At 34.0% G+C, this 20968-nt stretch overlaps 1 protein-coding gene across 2 annotated transcripts in view; it reads left to right on the top strand.

Annotated features, from left to right (window-relative positions):
• The first annotated feature begins 1543 nt into the window (after nt 1-1543).
• The window catches only part of LOC133516130 (collagen alpha chain CG42342), a 465581-nt gene continuing 446156 nt past the window's right edge, over nt 1544-20968 (top strand). The window contains exon 1 of one of the 2 annotated variants that reach the window (XM_061848896.1): nt 1544-2168. In XM_061848896.1, coding sequence (XP_061704880.1) covers nt 1895-2168 — 274 coding nt within the window. In that variant the 5' untranslated portion in view covers nt 1544-1894. The remainder of the gene's footprint in view (nt 2169-20968) is intronic. The other variant, XM_061848894.1, reaches the window with a different exon arrangement.

Raw genomic sequence — 20968 nt, 5'->3', positions numbered from 1 at the left:
TTCCAACAGGCCATCGAAATGGAACGATTGACATCTCATTTAAAATACAGAAGTAATAAGTAAAGTTGTTTCAAATACATTCATTTGTCAATTTAACGTAAAGCCACCCAAATACACGTACACAATAACTACTCTAAACTTATAACTTTATGATCTGGTTTCTAAGATTGAAAGATGACTTGACTATTTGATCCTGCAATACAAAACAAACAAAAAGTTTAGGTTAATCAAACACTGAAGTAATCCAGGTGTTTAGATTTAATTAACATAAAAGGCTAAACCTCGAAGATGTTTTGGAAATTAAATGAAATGTGATGTAATAAAATCTTGTTTCCCTACGTCCCAGGTACCATATAAATTACGTTTACACCTAAGTCAGTGTCAACACGGACAAGAAAATTCAAAATTGTTTTGCAAAATATGCAATCCAATGACCGCTTGCAACACAAAACGAATTTTACTTCATAATAAAAACCCGCAATGTAGACGCGTCATCGAGACAGTATAAAGAAGAAACAGGGTTGTAGGAAGCAGGACAAGGGTGACTCTACTTGGTATAAACTCAGGAATTTTAATTTACCCTTGTTAGAGACATGTTTAGAGACACCCTGCACTGCGTGTCCCGTTACACAGGGGAATGATGGCTACAATAATGTCAGCTGAACTGTGAAAGCGGATAGTTTTGTCCCGAAGAATTTAAACAGTCGTGTGTTCACTGTATTCTTGTGGTTTAAAATAAGAAAATGCGTGACTAATTGAAAACAAGGCGGAACTTTTCACTATACTTTAAGATTCTTAGTTGAGGTGTAAAAGTATGACTGTTATTTTTTCCGTGTAAACTGAAGCATAATTTTTTAACGAGTAAAGTTGTAGATTTATAATTTCAGTGTTTCAAGATTTCTAAAAAACAGAATTCCTTGTTGAAAAAAAGAGAACCCTGTGTACAGATGTAGTGCATAATTATTTTCTATCGTATTTTCACAGAGTCTTACAAACGAGACTTATTTAAGTCAGTCTCGGTACAAAAAGTACTGACATTGACTGAACTAGCATGACAAATATGAACGTTTCCGAGAAAATATAATGGAAAACAATTATGTACCATATCTGTAAGATAGTCGTAATCTCAATGTACTACTGTCTAGATGTTAAGAATGGTGGAGAAGAGAATCCTCGGTGCAAGACAAATGTAGGAAGATTGACTTTTGAATTTACATTTTTATCCCTAGCTACCCCCTGACATTAGTCTTCATGTAAAACAGGTTTAATCGCTGATTGGGGACAATACATGCAATATAAATGCAAATTATTTGAATGTCTTATTGCAACGACAGTATTTTTTTGTACTTGAGAGATTCTTTTGTTCTATTTGAAAAGGTATATAGATTCGAAAAGTATTCAATTACGTAATTATTTATATTTTTTATGATTTTAGTCTAAACTTTTATGATTTAGTATAAAATATCAGGTACATACATTTTGCCATGTATATTTTCAAGTAAATATCCTCATCTGTAAACAGTGGAATATTTGAAGTTAACTATGTAACAAAAAACATCCGGAACCAGCATCCGCGCCCGTTCATCAAGTTCGGAAGGGTACTCGAGCAATCGACACAACGAGAAGGGCAGTTAACCGACTTCCTTTCCCGAGGGATCGCACGCGCAGGCCCCAGTCCCGCGCCGTGCCCAAACCGGGCCACACGAACTTCTGACCTTCCAAGGTTCAGCCATTACTGACCTGAACACTCATTACGAAACCTCATTAGTGACGGAACATGATTGGCAATTTTATGTCGAGCTGACAACAATTGCTTGAACAGTAATGGATATAGCGTTAAAGCCTAAATGTGAGTGTAATTAGATCAGTTTATTAGAATCATTCGATTGTCACGATGGCATACCCTAACAAAAGAACTGAAATCGATAGAAACGCTCTAAACAGTGTTGTGCTATGGTGTTTGTGCGTGTTTGCTCTGATTATTAGTGGCTACAGCTTGTACAGACAGCATATTTTGGAACAAAAACTGATGGCACTGGAAGAACAAAATTGGGAGCTGAGGAGTTGGGTGCAGAAGCGGGAAAAGTCCAGAGAAACAGTCAAAATTGAACCAGATAAGCTGCTGAAAAGAGAAACCAGGGATGCTAACGATTGCATCTGTCCTGCAGGTAACCTTTTACTGCGCCAGCTAAATTATTAATAATAGTATCGAGATAAATTACATGTTATATATTACCATACCATAAGTATTTAAGGTGCTAACAAATTACCTACCGATATTTTTACAGCTGATAGTACATCGCTCCTGAAGTGTATTTAAGTATGAAACATATGATAGGCTTTATGATGTTTTTTGTAGAAAATTACACACTGCCACCATAAACACACTGTTAATGAAATAATTAGATGAGACCTAATTGGACAGATTCTAGAACCTCTTTTACCTAACACTTAACTGGCCACTTCACGTCTATAAATCAAATGACATGCTGACAATGACATTTAAGACAAACAACTGTGCCGTTTTCCTCAAAATAATAACTAAAGCATAGAAGCCGGGCAAAAATGCTTCGCAAACATGTATACCCGTCCTTTACTTCCTTACGAATTAGATAATGTGCCGAAAAGAGATGCATATATGTTTGTTATTCCTCATTTACGTAGGGTGTCACAAGTTTTGTGCTTTGCTATGGATGTTCTGTGTCGACTTTTCATATCGAAAAATTATGCGCTTATGTGCTATGTTTAAAAAAATATCACGAAATCGGTACATTACTAATGGTAACAAGATATACAAGGCAGTATACATATTACATATACATCATCAGAGATGTACGAGATACCCTGTAAATTATCTAACATACAAGATACTAGTAAGTCAAATATTTAATATCAGCACGTTTTCCAACAATCTTTCAGGAACAGCAGAAATATAATTAAAATTCTGCAATATGACCGGTGAAATTCCGCGAAATCTTTCAACTAATAAAAACGACTATGTAAAGTTGGCACATATTCACACTCTACTGTGAAATAACAGACATATATTTAATTTGGCTGTATTATATAGTACATCCAATTAGATCCATTTGACATTTTGCTTTGTTCATTTTAGTGACAATCCTAGAAAAAACGAAAGTTATAGCGAATTTTTTTCTTATTCACTCATAGGCTAAATGTAATAGTGTATTATGAATAAGATATATTTAACCGAGCTCTTATTTTTGCCCGGCTTCTATGCTTTAGTTATTATTCTGAGGCGTTTTCAACCAAACGGGTACTCATTGTCGGTTATCTGTAATACGCTATTTCCATGAAGCTTTTTAGTTGAAAACGTCACAATTGTTGACATGACAATCATGACAAAGTGTTAAAAACATCTTGTCAGTTAAATGCACTTTGATGATTATTTTTACATTTAATTATAATTCATTAATTTTGTTCAATAAATGAAAACAAAAAAATTATATATATATGAAAAGCGTTCTTAATTTCTATTTAATGTTAATTGTTTTATATTGAAGTACCATCTCTTAAAATATTGGTATCTAATTTGTTTTAAACTTAAACAATTCATAAATATAGTCAAGATTCTAGTTTAAACCTTAGCTGTTCAGGCTAAAAATATATTCTTCAGCGGAGTTATTTATAGTCCAAGTGTCTTCAAACACTTGAGAACCATGTTTCTGAATATTTCATTCAGAGAGTTGTTGCAATAAAATGTTCATATTGACTGGGTTAACAGAAAAATGATGACACATTGAATATTCCTCTATAAATGTCATTTAAGCTTTGTATCACTTTTTGTAGTCAATTGAAATTTCGATGAAGGTGAGAATTTATCGGCTTTTCATTACAGCCAGTTACAGAGCTATGTTTAGCTCTAATTCTCTTCGATACGAGTACTGCCGCTACATCAATGCTTCCATCGCGCGGCTCGACCACTTTATAATATCCGGCCATAAACTCAATTGGGCAGCTCTCGTATGCACCCGAAAAACAACCTTCCCACAACAAACAGAGGACCCACATTGTCTTCCGCGAGGAAGTCCCTGCCTAATACTACGACGAGACAAATTGTAATGCTCTATTGTCACAACCATTAGACGTAATGGTTCAATAAGGAGTATTGAAAACGCTCTTTCAGTGCGTGAGGCCTACAAATCAGCTTTTATCCAATTTAGGCGCAGGGCCGTGTGAAGGGATGTTGACCTGTAGCGGATATTGAAAATGGCCCTTCAAATTGCTGTAAAGATCAGCTATCGGCAGCACATTGGTTATTTCCGTTTCAAAAGTCCAATAAAATATCTTCTTAATAATAAATAGATTAAGATTGGATGTGATAAACAATCGAAACGTCTTGAGTATTTTGAAAATTGGAATGCCAATTCGTCTGGGATTTGTTAATTGGATGTCATTGCTTTAAGACGGATAAAGGTTTTAATTATTTGAACTTTTCAAACCATGCAAATTTTCCCTTGGAAATTGAATGAAAATCGTCAAGAAGATTCACTAGAATTTACGCCTCGGCTGCGTTGCTTACGGTAAAGAGATTCGAATCTTGCGAAATCGAAATGCTGATTGGTATTTAATTTTTCATCAACAATATACTTGCGTCCTTTATTCGGCGTAAGGTTTGATTATGCAATGTAACAATGACTTAATAATAAAATATATATTGTAATATTTAACTTCTAATTATGGTGTCTAATATGATAAAGCTAAATATCCTTTAAAAAAGTATGTAAAGATAAAAAATATAAAAGATTTGTCCTGTTTATTTATTTATTTCATTGTTATTTATTTTGTTATATCATAGTTATCTTGAATCTTTTATTTCGTTCGTTGTGCTTTCATATAAAAATATACACCATAGTCACGTGCTGAAATATACACGTGCTGAACTCGTCGGCCCAATATATCCTGTGTAATTGTTTCCTTTACCACATGCTTCTGCTGTTATTGCTGAACTTCATCGATAGGTATCACTGTATATAGTAGGATCTTTCTTTTTAGTTCAGTAGCAAGGTCACAATTTATTAAGTATGAATTTATTGCCTAAGTACGTACTTATTTTCTATTTTAATACCAAATGAGACTAATAAGTTTTAAGAACCTTTATAGAATAGAAGAACTTGTTATGATTATAACCCAATTAAAGATTACGAGTTAAATAATTACTGAATAAAACTTCAATTTCGTGTGTAGCCCAAAACGACTAACATGTCCCAAAAAGCAGTATACTTAGCACCTAATGCCAAAATCGCCAAACAGTAGCTTATTGTGCCAAACCTTATTTTTCTACAATCCGTAATTAGTAGCATAGCTTAATTTGAAATGTATTAATATTGTCAGTACTTTGTTATACCTACGCGAATTATTCACTTACACATAAAGGTTTAAATTGGAAACAGGCCATCAAGAATCAATATTTTATTCACTTGGACGTACAAATGTTTATAAAACCCATACAACGTTAATATCCATGGAACTTGTGTCCCAAACTTAATTTAACTCGCAAACGTAAACTTCAACATGACCTTTTACTGCCCTGTGAAATTGCGGAGTTTAAAGTTAAACAACTTGTTTAGGACAATTTTATGTTTCAAGTAGTTACTTAAGAACTTGGCTGTAAGTTTGGCTGTAAGTGGTGTAAATGGCTGAACTTTGAGACTATTTGATTTCTTGGCTTCTTAAGCTAAAATTAATTCAAATTTGTAATTGCCTAATAATCAGTATAAGTCGATGTGTGCGTAGGAAGTATGCTGACAGAATCGGACTGGTGGTCACATTGAATGTGTGGGAAATTTTGAGTGATATGGTGTTAAATATTTGAGTAATCAAAAAACCTTTCTTTTTAAGTTTGTCGTCTTTAAAAGTATTAACTTTATTTTTTTGTATATGAGTAATGTATAACATAAGTAAGTTGGCAACTGTTGGTCTATGAAATTAATTCTTAAAAAAGTTATATTAATATACATTATAAAAATTTCGTGATTTGTCTGACAGACACTAAAGTAAGTGAGTGACATAATTGTTCCGTGATAATATTGATAATAATATTATGAGATATTGGTCATTAACTATAAAAGAGCCCATATCGTGTTGCGCATTCTTATGAGTATATTAATTTAAAAATAATACGGTGCTTTGGCACTGTGAGTCAAATAAATCGTTTACGTCTCATTTATTTTTTACAAGTATGCTTAAGACACTGAATCTGTCAAAACGGTTTAAAAATAAGTACATTAACTGTTCGGTTCACTGAATTGTTGGTCCATTTCATTATCGCAAAAAAGAAGACGCTTAAGGCGCAAAATTTCCACTCTAACTCACTTTAATTTACGAAAATATTTAATTTATATATAAAAAATCCTTTAGTATCCGGTATAATTACCCTCGCGTAACAAGGTTTACTGAAAAATTATACGCCTAATAAATTAATGGAAACAGAGGGCTCACCTTTGTAAGCGAAAATGTTTCCATAGAACTTGGAAACATTTGTGTTATTTAACTAATAATAATCGTATCAAGTGATCATAAAAGTAATCGCCGTCAAAGTAATTAGGTAAAGAGAAACAGGGATTTTATTTCTGACGCCTCGGAAAGCCAAAGCCTTTGGAACTTAACTGATAAGAAAATTCGATTTTTTGCTTTCCTATTAAACTTTGTATAAATGCTTATATTGCTAGAATAAAATTACAACACATAAATAACTTATCATATAATTAGGTAAAAGCGAACACGTCTAAAAAATGGCGTATCGAAACATAACATGGAAATATGCCCGTTTTAAGGGTCGGCATTATTTGCTCGAAGGTGTACGGAACGTTACCTGAGCAACGTCAAATTAATATTACTCTTATTTATGTTATACCAACATCTCAATATAATTATATATTGTTTTATTAAAAACTAATATTTTCAACTGCATTTAAACTATCAAAATATGCCCTTAAATGTATGAATAAATAAAAAAAAAAAATATAATGTAGATAATGTTTGCTTGTGAAACTTGAGACTTCTTGTGTGTTTGTTCCGGTGTCCTACTTGTTCATAATTTATTACCGATGCACATTCCTGAAACAAAATCTAGGTATGGCAGTACCCGAATACCTGTGACTGTCACTCACCCGTACATTTCGTACCTATCTACTTATGTAATAAATACCGAACGCGCTATTATTTATTTCACTTGAGGCCACTTGCACGTTTCAGGGTTAGCCAACTAACTCGGAGTTAATTGTTTAAACTCAGAGTTAACAGTATAGTTTAACACTGTATAAACGGTTAAATCCGAGTAAGTTGTCTAACCCTGGAACGCGCAAGTACATTCGCGATTTATACTCATGAAAATCATGATACAATTCTGACCCTTTTCCTTAGGAAACGTATAAAGTTAGACCAAGCTAAGTTGTCAGCGATTTTGATAGCAGAGACGATGCAAGTGTTATTTTAAACGTCATAATCTCATAGAAGTGTGACGTTTAAAATAATTTTATTTTATTAACACATTATCCACATCTTCAGTTGTTTGCCATATTCGCAATAGATTTACGACAGTAGCTGCATGTTACTTGACAAATGAGATGTGCTTGCTTAAGATATAGAAATACCAAAATTTAAGTCTTCATTTTGCTTCATGCACGAACTCAATATTCTAAGCGCTAAAGTTTCATTTCGCTCGTTTCTTAATTTGCAAGCTGTAGATATAAAACAGTAAGAATACGAGAGCTCTTATAAATTCATCCGTCAACTGCAAAATAATGAGGCAGCGAATGAATGATTATTTGAATGCCTTTCTTGTTTTTCAGATATTTCAATTCAATTTCATCCTTGCTGAATTTAAAAGGACTGACTGTACGAGTGTACGATGTACGTGTATGGATATATGTATGTTGCTCTTGTATATGATCATTCAAATAAGTGTCATAGTATGTGTGCTTAATTTTTTATGCTAAACAAATGGGGGCCAAACCTAATTGATAAGTTGATAACATTTCGAATTTTTTTATAAGGCAAAAAATGCCATCGCGTCTAAAAATATTGTCAAACCGATAATCACTGGAAAGGTAGATTGCAACCAAGAGCAGCAAGTCCCATATGCTGGTTCGACCAGGTTTCGAAGTATCAGCTTTAGTACTCTGACATTGGGGACCTTTTACATCTCCAGATATAATGTGTTTTTAACCATAGAGACTATACATCTCTATTGTATTGTAGTAATTGTTTATTTTAAGATTATAATGTAATGTTTACCCAGGTATTGGCTGTTGTATTTATAAATGTTGTTATGTATTTTTCATGTCACTATATGATGTTACTATAAATGTTGTATTGACTTTTAAAAGAGCCCTTGAGGCCTACTTGCAGAATAAATTTTTGAATTTTGACATTTAGGTGCCGATGCGATAGGCTAATATCCATCGGCCCGATTCGAAGAATGATTAAGACACCTTTAAGATCTTGGAAAGATCTTTAAAAGATCGATAACTAAACGACATGTCAAAATTTACGTTTATTTCGATTCCGCTGTGATCCCAATAAGATCTATCTACGATATTTCTAACGACAAAGTGACATTGGTTGCCCGCATCGAGCTGCTTCTGTTACTTATAAGACATACAAACTATATCTAAATGAGAATTTATTTAGATAAGTGCTGGTTTAGACCAGAACTTATCGTTATAGTATCTCTTTCTTCGAATCGGGCCGCATGAAGATAAAGACTGCAATAAATGAAAAAGACCAGCTATTACAACGCTTTCATTGAAGTCATGATCCTGAGCAATTAATGAAAAACTGACTAAAGTCCCATTTAGACGGTTCAAGAACTTGCATGCAATATTCGACAGGTACATTGCTAACTACAGAGTACGTGAAAATCATTGTCTCGTTCCCTAAGTACGGAGCTCCGTCCTATTTCTGGAAATGCATCTGAAGCAACCTAACGGACCTATCGTACCTATCGTTTAGTTTAATCTGACTACCGTCAAAACATTCAGGAATTTTTCGATCTGGCGGATATTAAGATCGGCCGCCAACAGATCGACCAAATACCGCTATGTTACTAAATTTGCATGCAAGTTCTTGAATCGTCAAAATGGGGCTTTAAGGACTAAGTAACGTGTGCAATTTAAATTAATTATATCTGTGACCTGACTAATTAAAAAAACTAACTTTGCACCGACTTGAACAGAACAAAGTGAGTAGGTGTCATTATAAACGTCATATTTTCATATAAATTTGACATTAATTGTGACATCCCGCCCTTTGTATTTGCTAATGCATTAAGAGTTCGTTTGGTCAGACTCTATTCATGTATTGTTATTTGTTACGTCCATTTGACGTAGTAAGACTTGTACCGGTGCCGCTATGTTAAAAAAATAGGTATAACTAATATAGCCATTTAAATTTACTTTTTAAATACTTACGATTGCGGTTATAAATATTTTATTAATTTATGTACCTACACACACAAAAATATAAGTAGGCATAGGACGTTACCTACATTTATTTAAATGCTCGTAGTTTTCTACTAGCGTCACGTTGAATATTACCAGAATCATTCGTACCAGTTATTATCCATACAAATATGTTTTTAATGGGAACAAGTAAGTATGAACGTCTATTTAAGAAATAAATTGGCTCTCGAGAGCGGTTTTCTGGAAGTTTATAAGAGTTGATATGCAGTGATTTATTGGTTTAGTTTTATTCCGTTTAAATCGTTGGAGTTCGTGTTTAAAGTTTCCTTAAGAGTTCATGATATAGTTGTGTATAACAAATAAGTACTGCCTTAGGGTCACGCTTAAACTAAAAACTATCAAAGCTATTATAATTATGTACACTCACATACCTACTGTAAATATTAGAATAGAATTATTTTAATTTGTAAACACAAACGATTTTTGAGGATTTTTCTCAGCCTTTTAAAGAGTTAATGATGACATGACCATACTTTGTCATTGCAAATGCCATGGTGAGTTAGCTTGGTCCTATTCTACACGCGTTTTGAGATGATGGCACTTTTTGATTTTGACTACGTATATAATCTAATCAATCAGATTGATTGTCGTATGTTGCCCGTTATAGATAGCCCATAGAGTCGCCCATTGTTAGAGAGAATAACGGGAAGCGATTAAGGGATGCTACAGGAGATCCTCGCGCGTGCAGTTTTCTCGCGCAAACTCGCTATTACGATATAGTGCGGGAATGCTGCCTTCGTGATGGCTGATGGGTAGTTTGCCAGGAGGCCAAACGCCAGGAGGTGAAACAGGACCCTAAGACTGTGCTGTCCGTCCGTCTGTCTGTATGTCCGTCTGTCACCAGACTGTATCTCATGAACCGTGATAGCTCGACAGTTGAAATTTTTACAGATGATGTATTTCTGTTGCGGCTATAACAACAAATACTAAAAAGTACGGAACCCTCGGTGGGCGAGTCTGACTCGCACTTGTCCGGTTTTTTTTACTTGGGTTTAGTGATATTAGTTCTATTTTATAAATTATTCTTGTACCTTAAATTTAGTTTCTATGTACATTATTGAATAATAAATGTTTACTTTATTTATTTAAAAAAGGAAATTACTTAATATTTTCGTTTATACGTTTCAACTCACATGTTTTTTTATATACGGCAAAGTAGAAAAGTGAAGGGCAAGTTTCATACTTAGCGATTTAAATCCAGTTTCTAGAGGAGAGCTCATCAAAATAAGCAATAAATTTCTAATATGTTCATTATTCATAGTTCCTAATTTTTCTTAGCTAAATACAATTGCGATAAGTGACAAAGCCAGTCGCTGCAATACAATACTTATGTATGTCATTTTTTTTACTTAAAATCAACCTAATTCTGTTAATACATAAGACATCCTTGGAAACAATATTAGATTTGTACTTATATTAATATTTTATTCAACGAAACTTGCATTTATTTGCTTGTAAAATAAATATCAAAGAAACTAGTCCGAAGGCACACATTTGGGTAACAAAATGTGGGCAAAACTGCATAATTTGTAGCCCTGTGTCTTTTTCTTGATTGGATTTTTAATCGTTGTAGAGAAAAAAAATACATTTATCGTATAAAAGACCTCTTTATCTTAAAATGTACATTAATTTTATTATTTGTTGTACAGTACAGTCAAATAGGTAGTGAAGGCCAAATATGTATATCACAATGGACCTTTGTTGCCATAGAAATAAGGACGTGTCCCCCGATATATTTATTTTGGCCGACACTGTCTATTTGTCTATTTTTTTTTTTCAAATATAGTTGTACAGCATAAGAGTATATACTAAGTCACTGTAAAACTACAAACAAATTAAAAACAAAAATAGGTGTATAAGTAATAATATTATGTACAATTACTAATTAGGCATCGACTGTTTCTAGGCAACTTACCACACTAAGATATAACAAGAGCACATTCAAACTGTTGAAGGACATGCATCCATCCTCTCATGGTACCTCAACAATTCATCTCGCACTTCGCTCCACCTGCCAGCAAATAAATCACACTCGGGCGCTGATGCTAAGAGCGCATTCAGGAGGGGTAAAGGGCGAACAAGTGGGGATTTTCTATGAGACACGGTTCGCGAAATCGGGCCTACAAGTAGACCATGGTCACGAGTCCGGAAATTGACTTTGGTCGGCGTAGGGACAAAAAGACGCAGTAATTGCGCCACCAGTTCGGCACAGTCCGATTCACCTCGCAGCTTAAAATTAAAGCTCAAAATTTCGTCTTACCTCCAAAGAGTTCAAGCCTAAAGAACCTAGTAAGTATTTTGTTGGGTATATATAAACGGGTAATACCCGAATATTTTTTTATACATATAGGAGAAATACTTTTTGCACTCCAAAAGCAAGACGTAGCATACCTCATTAGGATTCCAAACAATGGCAGCTGACTCAAGCTTGCTTCTGACTAAAGATGTGTACAGAAGCTTTATAGTACCAGAGTCCTGAAAATCTCTCGCGGTCCTAATAATAAACTCTTATAGCAGTCACGAGCTAGCGATAACATGTGTTCATGGAAGTTTAGGTGGGTATCAAGAATGATTCTAAGATCCCGAATAGTGTTGACCCGGGATAATAGTTCCGATCCTAGATGATATTCGTAGTATAATGGATGACGAACCCTACTGAAAGTCATGACGGCACACTTAGTGGCATTAAATGAAAACTTATTTTTATGTCTTATATCATATCATATAATATTATATCACTTATTCAGCAATAGTCATAGTTTGTCATTTATATACTTAATTATTAAATCAATTTTATTTATAAGTATAACTTAATTATTAAGTTTTAGAGTCAAATAAAAATAAAAAATGATATCCATCCGCATTTCAGTATTTATAATGTATATTTTCTAACATAAAAGAGAATTTCTTGCCAAAAAATATTCATCATTTATTACGCATCTATTTCCACTAACATTAATGTTAACTTTATTTTTAAGATTTTTCTTGTTATTTTACTAACACAGTCTTGTAGACAAAAATATGGATACTTGGTGTCTGAATTAAATATTTTCATTTTCATTTTTTCATTTCATTTAAAATTAAGCCATGCCACACGTCAGTTTTGTGAACTGTCAATGTGCCTGTTCTTTGTATCCAACATTTTGTTGTCAAGTTTGGTACCTTAATGTCAAAAATATATATATATATATATATATATATATATATCTCTGAAGACTAGAAATATCATCTAAATGTTTTTTGTGAATTTGCGATGAAATTAAACAAACAAATGCCAACAATTCCGCCTAAGTCATGCAAATGCAGTACTTGAAGAAGCTATCCAATTTGGAACCAAATCCCTCAGGATACTGATGCACCACAGTTTTAATTTGAACGCCAGAATATTCAAAATTACGTCGTATTTTCTTTTTGTTTAAGTTCAAGTTTAAGCTAAGTTTTTGAGTTTCGTATTCCAGAAAAGTTAAATATGTGTTTAAGTAATATATATTGAGCTTCAAGCTATCTCACGAAATGTTAGGAAAAGTAAGGTATAAACAAAATTAAAGGAAACAAGTAACTGCTGGATTATGATTTCAGTTTCAGAAAAGGGAAAAAGCTGGTTAACGTAATGTAGTGTCTAGTAAGTCATTATAAAATAAAATAAACTGTGGCCCTAGTGAAAAAGGGTACAAGTCTCTGGCAGTTTAGGTGTATAAGGGCATAAGTGTTACGTGGAACTTACACCCCTTTACACCTGCGCTGCCAGAGACTTGTACCCTTTTTCACTAGGGCCACAGTATTAGAGTTGTGACACTTGCGATGAATAAAAACTTAACTTGATTTAAAATCAATTGTAGGTTTCTATCGTTATCTGAAGTGCATTTTTTTTCGTTGCCAGGAAAATGATAAAAATATACTGTGAGAATGTTTCGTTTGCCCGTGGCTCAAAATTAGAATTCGAAGCAAAAACGACGTTTGACCTCTAGTTGCACAAGTATAACTTACCTACAACAAGCATTCACGTGAAACTCTATAATCAAGATACTTTAAAACACCAGTTTTTACATTTTACTTATCCTACATCCATGGATTTTAAGTAATTTGGGCACTCTGTTGTCAGAAACATAATTTTACATTGTAATGACCATTATCTTATACCTTTAAACAAGCAATGCTTGTATATATATTTCCGGGATCTCGGAAACGGCTCTAACGATTTTGCTGAAATTTGGTATATGAGGGTTTTTGGGGGTAAACAATCGATCTAGATTAGTCTTATGTTTGGGAAAACGCGTGTTTTCGAGTTTTCATGCGTTTTTCTTTCGACGCAGAATATGGTCGCTAATTTCGTGTTACCGGCCACTGTCCGTCTGGTCCAGCGGGTTAAGACGCAGACGGCTAGAAACGAGTGTTACGGGTTCGAATCTCGCCCGGTGATTAATTTTTTTTTTATATGTTCAAGTTTATATATAATTTTTGAATTTTTATTGTTTTAGACAAGTTTAATTTAGTAAAAAAATGTAGTTAAGATTATCACCTATACACCACCATATTACAATAAATAGTTATAACCGAGCAAAGCTCGGTCGCCCAGGTACTGTATACATATGAGGTCACAAATTAAATTATCTTAATGAAAATATTTTTACTTGTGTTGTTTTAAGTAGAACCGTTATTAATAGGTATAAGTAAATTATAAACTGAAATAAATGTCATTTTTAAAAGAAAAAGTGAGAGGCCTACAGGTGCCCAAGGCTGGAATCGAACCAGCGTCCTACAGATTGCAGAGATGCCGCGATTGCAGAGGACGCTGGTACGATTCCAGCCTTGGTCACTTTTTCTTTATTATACGACATATATTTCAGTTTACCGTATGAATGTATTCATTGTTATTGCAATTAAACATTTTGTTTCTTCCATATGATTTTACCTGCTATTTCCAGTACAGAAAGATCCATATCTAGAACCAAAGCGCAAATTTTTAAAGGCCAAGGAAGACTGGCCGCGTAGCAAGTAAATAATAGGTTCAGTGGGTAGCGGTTACCAGTTAAAACGTATTGTGCTGCAGATAAGGTGAATATTTGAATATGGTTAGATGTCTGGGAGTTAGGGAGTAAGGCTACGCGGGAACGTAAGATAATATAGCGATTTTGTTATGCATATCTACAATTATTTTGTAATATAAAATAACGCTACATGACAGACGTAAAGCGGGTTGCAACCGTAATAAATCGGCAATCGTAATAAAGATTGCATAAATCTCATTGAATGAGAATTTACCTCTGGATTGAGTTATATTAAAGCGGTATATGTCTGTACCTATGTCAATTGTGGTTGTTGTTCCAAGTGGGTTTTAGTATTTTTTAATAAAAATCTGTTCAATACGACGTGAGTTACTGTATTTATTTTTAGGGCTTACAAGCCCTACTGGAGGCTACAGCCTAGGTCTATCGAGTCTAATTTCATTGTGGTTTTATTATAATTTAGAATCATAGATTTAATCCCTATATTCAAATTATTAATAGTATATGACATAAAGAGATAACATTAGAACAGCATATGAATAGGTTAATATATGTATAGGCTTATTTTATAGGTAGGAACCTATAATAGTACTTATTCAGTTCAATGAAATTTAAATAATTTTCAACAGAGCTACATTTGTTTTGTACGAGGGCCACATTGACATTTTTACGTTACTTTTGAAAAAAAAAAACAATTTATAACCATAATAATACATTTACTGCTTCTGAAAGTACCTTACAGTCTATGCACATATTGACTCGCTCGATCTATTTTTGTGGGCCTACTGTCACCTTCAAAGACTCATTCACTGAACTGTTGCCTTTTTTTCGGATCGAAGCAGTAAATCCAGGTTTATTCTCCTGTAACGATTTTGTATACAGCATTAGAACGCCCTTGCTTATACTTAAGCAGCATTTTTCGGCACCAGTCAACACGTGCCTGTTTTTGGACTAAAGTTTATTTGTGATTAATCTACCGACAACAAAGTTTCCTGACTTTTCAATATTCTTTTAAAATAGTTTGTATTTGATTCATACCTATCCCCAATCGTCCTCAAGGGATCCCTTTCTTTCCCATATTCTTATTGTTCCGAATTTCGATAGTCAGAAATTGATATCCATATAATTAAAGAACATAAAGATCAATAGTCATAATTTTTGCTAAGCATAACGTTTAATAGTTCGAACATTATCATTCTATAATATTAAATACTATAATCGCAAAAGTTATAAAATTGATTAGTATAACATTCTAAGGCCTATGCATTATTATTCAGAAATATTTTAAGGCATACATTTTAACGGACTAATGGTTATTATTCATATAGTTTTAATTACTAAAGTGAATTACGTCTAAGAAATCATATCTATACCACTTTATACACCTACATATATTTACTCAGAAAAGTTTAAAGACATACTTTTGAAGGTGCTTCTTTTTATAATTATGCCTTTCGATAATGTCTTGTTAAAATTATGCTGTAAAATAAGAATAAAATAAACTTATGTATTTAGATAGGTTCGTTAGTTACTTTGTGTTCCTCAGAGTGAAAATAGGAGTCCCGTGAAGCGAGGTTTCCTCGACTCGTTAGCGGCACAAAATGCATTAGTAAGCTACATTACATGAAATTTAGGAAACGGCATGGTAGTCAGTAAGCCAAACAAAAAAAATACCTTTTCCCCAGGTAGGTTCGTTAGTTACCTTGTGTCCCTCAAAGCGAAAACAGGAGTCCCGCGAAGCGGGGCTCCGTCAGCTCGTTGGCGGCACGAAATGGATTAATAATCTACACGAAAAATAGGAAACGGCGCAAAAGTCAGTAAGCCAAACAAAACAAAAACCTGTTTCGTCAGGTAGGTTCGTTAGTTACCTTGTGTCCCTCAGAGCGAAAACAGAAGTCCCGCGAAGCGGGGCTCCGTCAACTCGTTGGCGGCACGAAATGGATTAATAAGTTACATGACATATAGGAAACGGAGGTAAAGTCAGTAAGCCAAACAAAAAATCATGTTTCCTCAGGTAGGTTCGTTAGTTACCTTGTGTCCCTCAGAGCGAAAATAGGAGTCCCGCGAAGCGGGGCTCCGTCGACTCGTTGGCGGCACGAAATGGATTAATAAGTTACATGAAATATGGGTAACGGACGTAAAGTCAGTAAGCCAAACAAAAAATCATGTTTCCCCAGGTAGGTTCGTTAGTTACCTTGTGTCCCTCAGAGCGAAAATAGGAGTCCCGCGAAGCGGGGCTCCGTCGACTCGTTGGCGGCATGAAATGTATTAATAAGTTACATGAAATATAGGAAACGGAGGTAAAGTCAGTAAGCCAAACAAAAAATCATGTTTCCCCAGGTAGGTTCGTTAATTACCTTGTGTCCCTCAGAGCGAAAATAGGAGTCCCGCGAAGCGGGGCTCCGTCGACTCGTTGGCGGCACGAAATGTATTAATAAGTTACATGAAATATAGGAAACGGAGGTAAAGTCAGTAAGCCAAACAAAAAATCATGTTTCCCCAGGTAGGTTCGTTAGTTACCTTGTGTCCCTCAGAGCGAAAATAGGAGTCCCGCGAAGCGGGGCTCTGTCGACTCGTTGGCGGCACGAAATGGATTAATAAGTTACATGAAATATAGGAAACGGAGGTAAAGTCAGTAAGCCAAACAAAAAATCATGTTTCCCCAGGTAGGTTCGTTAGTTACCTTGTGTCCCTCAGAGCGAAAATAGGAGTCGACTCCATGCTACATAAAAAATAGCATGTAATAAGCTACATGAAAAATCTTATAAATTATAATTATTACGAGTGTTTTTTATTGAATGCGACATTATGAAGTCTGGCAACACCAGAACATTGAATTGTATTAGTAACTAATCAAGTGAATATCGATCATTATACCTTGCGAAAATAGACCTTACGCCAATTATTATAAACAAGTTTATTACCTTCTACATTATGTAATGATATAGAATCTGAGCTTTGAATATTATGACCGACTAATATTATGACTAACAATAATGATGACCTGCAAAAATTGGATCTACAATTCATGTCGTTTAATTTTATGACTATTAACAATATGACTAATAAAAATTATGGTAGAAAACGTTATGGACTGAGAAAATCGGAACTAAAAATTTATGGGAACCAATAGAGACCCCGTCCTCAAATTTCGACATAGGTGATTCGTCGGTTTTCTTCAATCAGTCGACTCACAGCAGCCACGTTTTCTTCAGTGACCGCGATCGACGGTCGATTTTTACGAAAGTCATCATTAAGAGTAACACGGCTTCTACTAAGTTCAGCATACCAACGTCTCACGGTGCTCAGGTGTGGTTCTTCAAGCTCAAATGCATTTCGAAGGCGAGCACTACACTCTTGCGGAGTAAGGGAACTTTCAAAATTATACAAAATCATAGCTCTAAAAATTTTTCGAGTAAAAGCCATGTTTAATGTAAGTTATTTACTCTGACAAGCCATTAAAAGAAACACGATCAATTTTCCGCCAAAATTTATCACATTCCAAAAACAAAACCTTGTTTTGTTAAATATACGATTTTTATTTAAATGTTTACGGTTGGCTAGTAGTGCAAAACATTCAGTGTGGCCTATGTTTCGTTCGAATATTGAACAAAAGTAAATCAATTTGACTTCTATCATAATATGTTAGATATCACTTGTAAATTTTTGATTTTTTCATTCAAAGTCAATATATTCTTCATTCAAATAGGCCTAGCAACAAGAACTTTTAAATTGTCAAATTTTACAAATATCATCTTAATCTAAATATTAGCGCAATTTATTGATGCAGTTAGTATACTTATTATTGATCTAAAAAAACATTGAATTATTATAGATATGTCAAACTTAATAATAACAATTTCACAAAAGGATCGTCAAACACCAAAATTTGTATTGCTGGACCTTAGGCCTGATATTTAAAAAAAAACCCGTTATCTAATCGCGCTACTCCTGTTGTTTATACCGACCATAGCCTGAATACGGTCAAATGCTCTTAGATCCACACCATCGCTCAAAAAAGCACTTTAAATTCACGGCATATGATGCAAGTTTGTGTAAAAGCGTCAGATGCATGCTAATTCCCAAGTCGGATCTACTACGAGTTTTGGACTATCTCCTCTAGACGGTTAGACGGTCATTTTAGTTTCAATTCTCAGTGGGATTAGATGCTTTATATTATAAATGTGCAGAGGAATGTTCGCGAATGTTGCAAACTTTAGAAAAAGCGATAAAAGTTTAATATTTATACGTTTAGATATATGAACGTGCTACGTAGGATATCATTTCTGAAAATACAAAATTACATAAAGTTTAGGTTACTGGTAGCCAAGCAGGCAACAATGGTCCTATAATCAAGCCCAACATTTCTTAAGTCGTATTTCAGGCCAACTTTACATTTCCTTAAATTATTTTCTCAAATTTGAAGGGTTCCGCTAACAAGCGATTAATTTGGCGTTGAATTGCAAATGGGGCCTCGGATTAAAATATTGAATTCGCCAGTAAATAATAAATATTCTGCATACAATTAACATTTCATTTATTTTTCAATGTTTAAGAATTTGAGGATTCTGCCGACGGTAAAATTTCATATTTTTAGCAAACTGAAAATATGAAGTAATAAATAAAATAAATTATAGATAATAATATTATATAATTGTATAAGATAGTTTACGATCAATCAAAATTATTCTCGATTCGTAAATAATATGTAGTAAAATTTTATTTGCGTACTTACCTATCTAAGCGGTATATGATAATATATTCTGACATATAAAAAAGCTCTAATTAACTTTTTCCCTTTTACGTGCTTACTAATGCGAGCTCGTCCGCAAACGATTATAACGTCATCTAGAATGCACTGCACGATTCGCATAACGTGCCGGACTTAAAAACGTGGAGAAAATATTAAAACAAGTTAGAAACAAGAAAAAATACTGTACCTTTATATGCGTGGTAGCATAATATTGTAAGTGAATAAATGAATGAATGAATGAATGAATGAATGAATTATGCTTTTATCCGAAACACATATACACAACAATATTAAAATAGGCTTAAATCTAGGTAACTAAATTAGAAATTACAGTGCTGCGGGGTGGTGGTTCCAGAAAAGGATAACACTCAGCATGTGTCGGAGCACATGAGTAGTGTTACCGCGCTGATTTTCAGTGTACCCATTGACACGTAAAACAAACACAAAACAACACGGAACATAAAAACAGAACCGAAGCAGAATAGGTAGATATTACTGCAATGTTCTGCCGCCAGAGAGCAGCACTATCACATCACTTAAAGAGTAACTTATACATACTAAGCCTTAAACATTTTTTTGAGAAGTTCTTACTATGACATTGATACATCAAAGCGGTTTGTTTACAGAGGTCTACAGTGAAACACGATAATCGAAATTTCGTTATCTGGCCTCTTTATCGTTCGAATATGCAAGAGTGATAGAGAGACAGCTAGATAACGAAATTTCGATTTTCGTGTTTCATGGTAAGCCCTCAGAATGTGGTATTGGCGCCATCTACGCAGAGTTTTGCGTAATATCCCCTATACTTACAACAGAATGTGTAGTTGACATTGTAATTTTAGTAGTACCTATGTCATATTTTAGGGATAGGAAAAAGGAGACAGGGTGTTTCGCAACATTTGGCTTAGTTTATTAATAATATTGATTCCGCATAGTATCCTAGTTTTTACTATACCTATGTTTACTATATACAGAACAACTCTTACAAGGGAAATAATTAAAAAAGAAAAAAAACTTATGCGATAGTGGTTAAAATTAGTAATTAAAGACTTTGTTTACTTTCTATTACTTTGACGACCGGTCTGGCCTAGTGGGTAGTGACCCTGCCTACGAAGCCGATGGTCTCGGGTTCAAATCCTGGTAAGGGCATTTATTCGTGTGATGAGCATGGATATTTGTTCCTGAGTCATGGGTGTTTTCTATGTATTTAAGTATTTATAAATATTTATATATTATATATATCGTTGTGTAAGTACCCTCAACACAAGCCTTATTGAGCTTACTGTGGGACTTAGTCAATTTGTGTAAAAATGTCCTATAATATTTATTTATTTATTTATTACTACCAATTTAAACTTTTATTTAAAAAGTTGTAAAAGTACTTTGGAAAGGTATTTATTTGATGGTGGCGCCGACGTTCCTACAACTATTTTTTAGATGTTTCTTATTAAAACTGTAAGCGATTTCCAATATATCTAAAATAATATTATAACGTATATCTATCGTCCAAAAGGGCAGGGATGTCAATAAATCTGAAAAAGATGGCCCATTACACCAATCCATAATGGATCCTATCTCATAGTCTATTTAGCTCCTTTATTTTTTCAGGGTTCTGCCTGGCCTACAGCCTATGTATTACACAATTAAAATTGTTAGCACTTAGTTGTTTCTAAATTATATATTTTTATTTTAAAGTAAAACAATTTCTGAATATGGTACTAGAT

This window comes from Cydia pomonella, chromosome 3 (assembly GCF_033807575.1).
Source record: "Cydia pomonella isolate Wapato2018A chromosome 3, ilCydPomo1, whole genome shotgun sequence".
NCBI classification, from domain to species: domain Eukaryota; kingdom Metazoa; phylum Arthropoda; class Insecta; order Lepidoptera; family Tortricidae; genus Cydia; species Cydia pomonella.
Note: the sequence above shows the minus strand (reverse complement) of the source record. Positions and strands in the feature narration are given on the sequence as shown.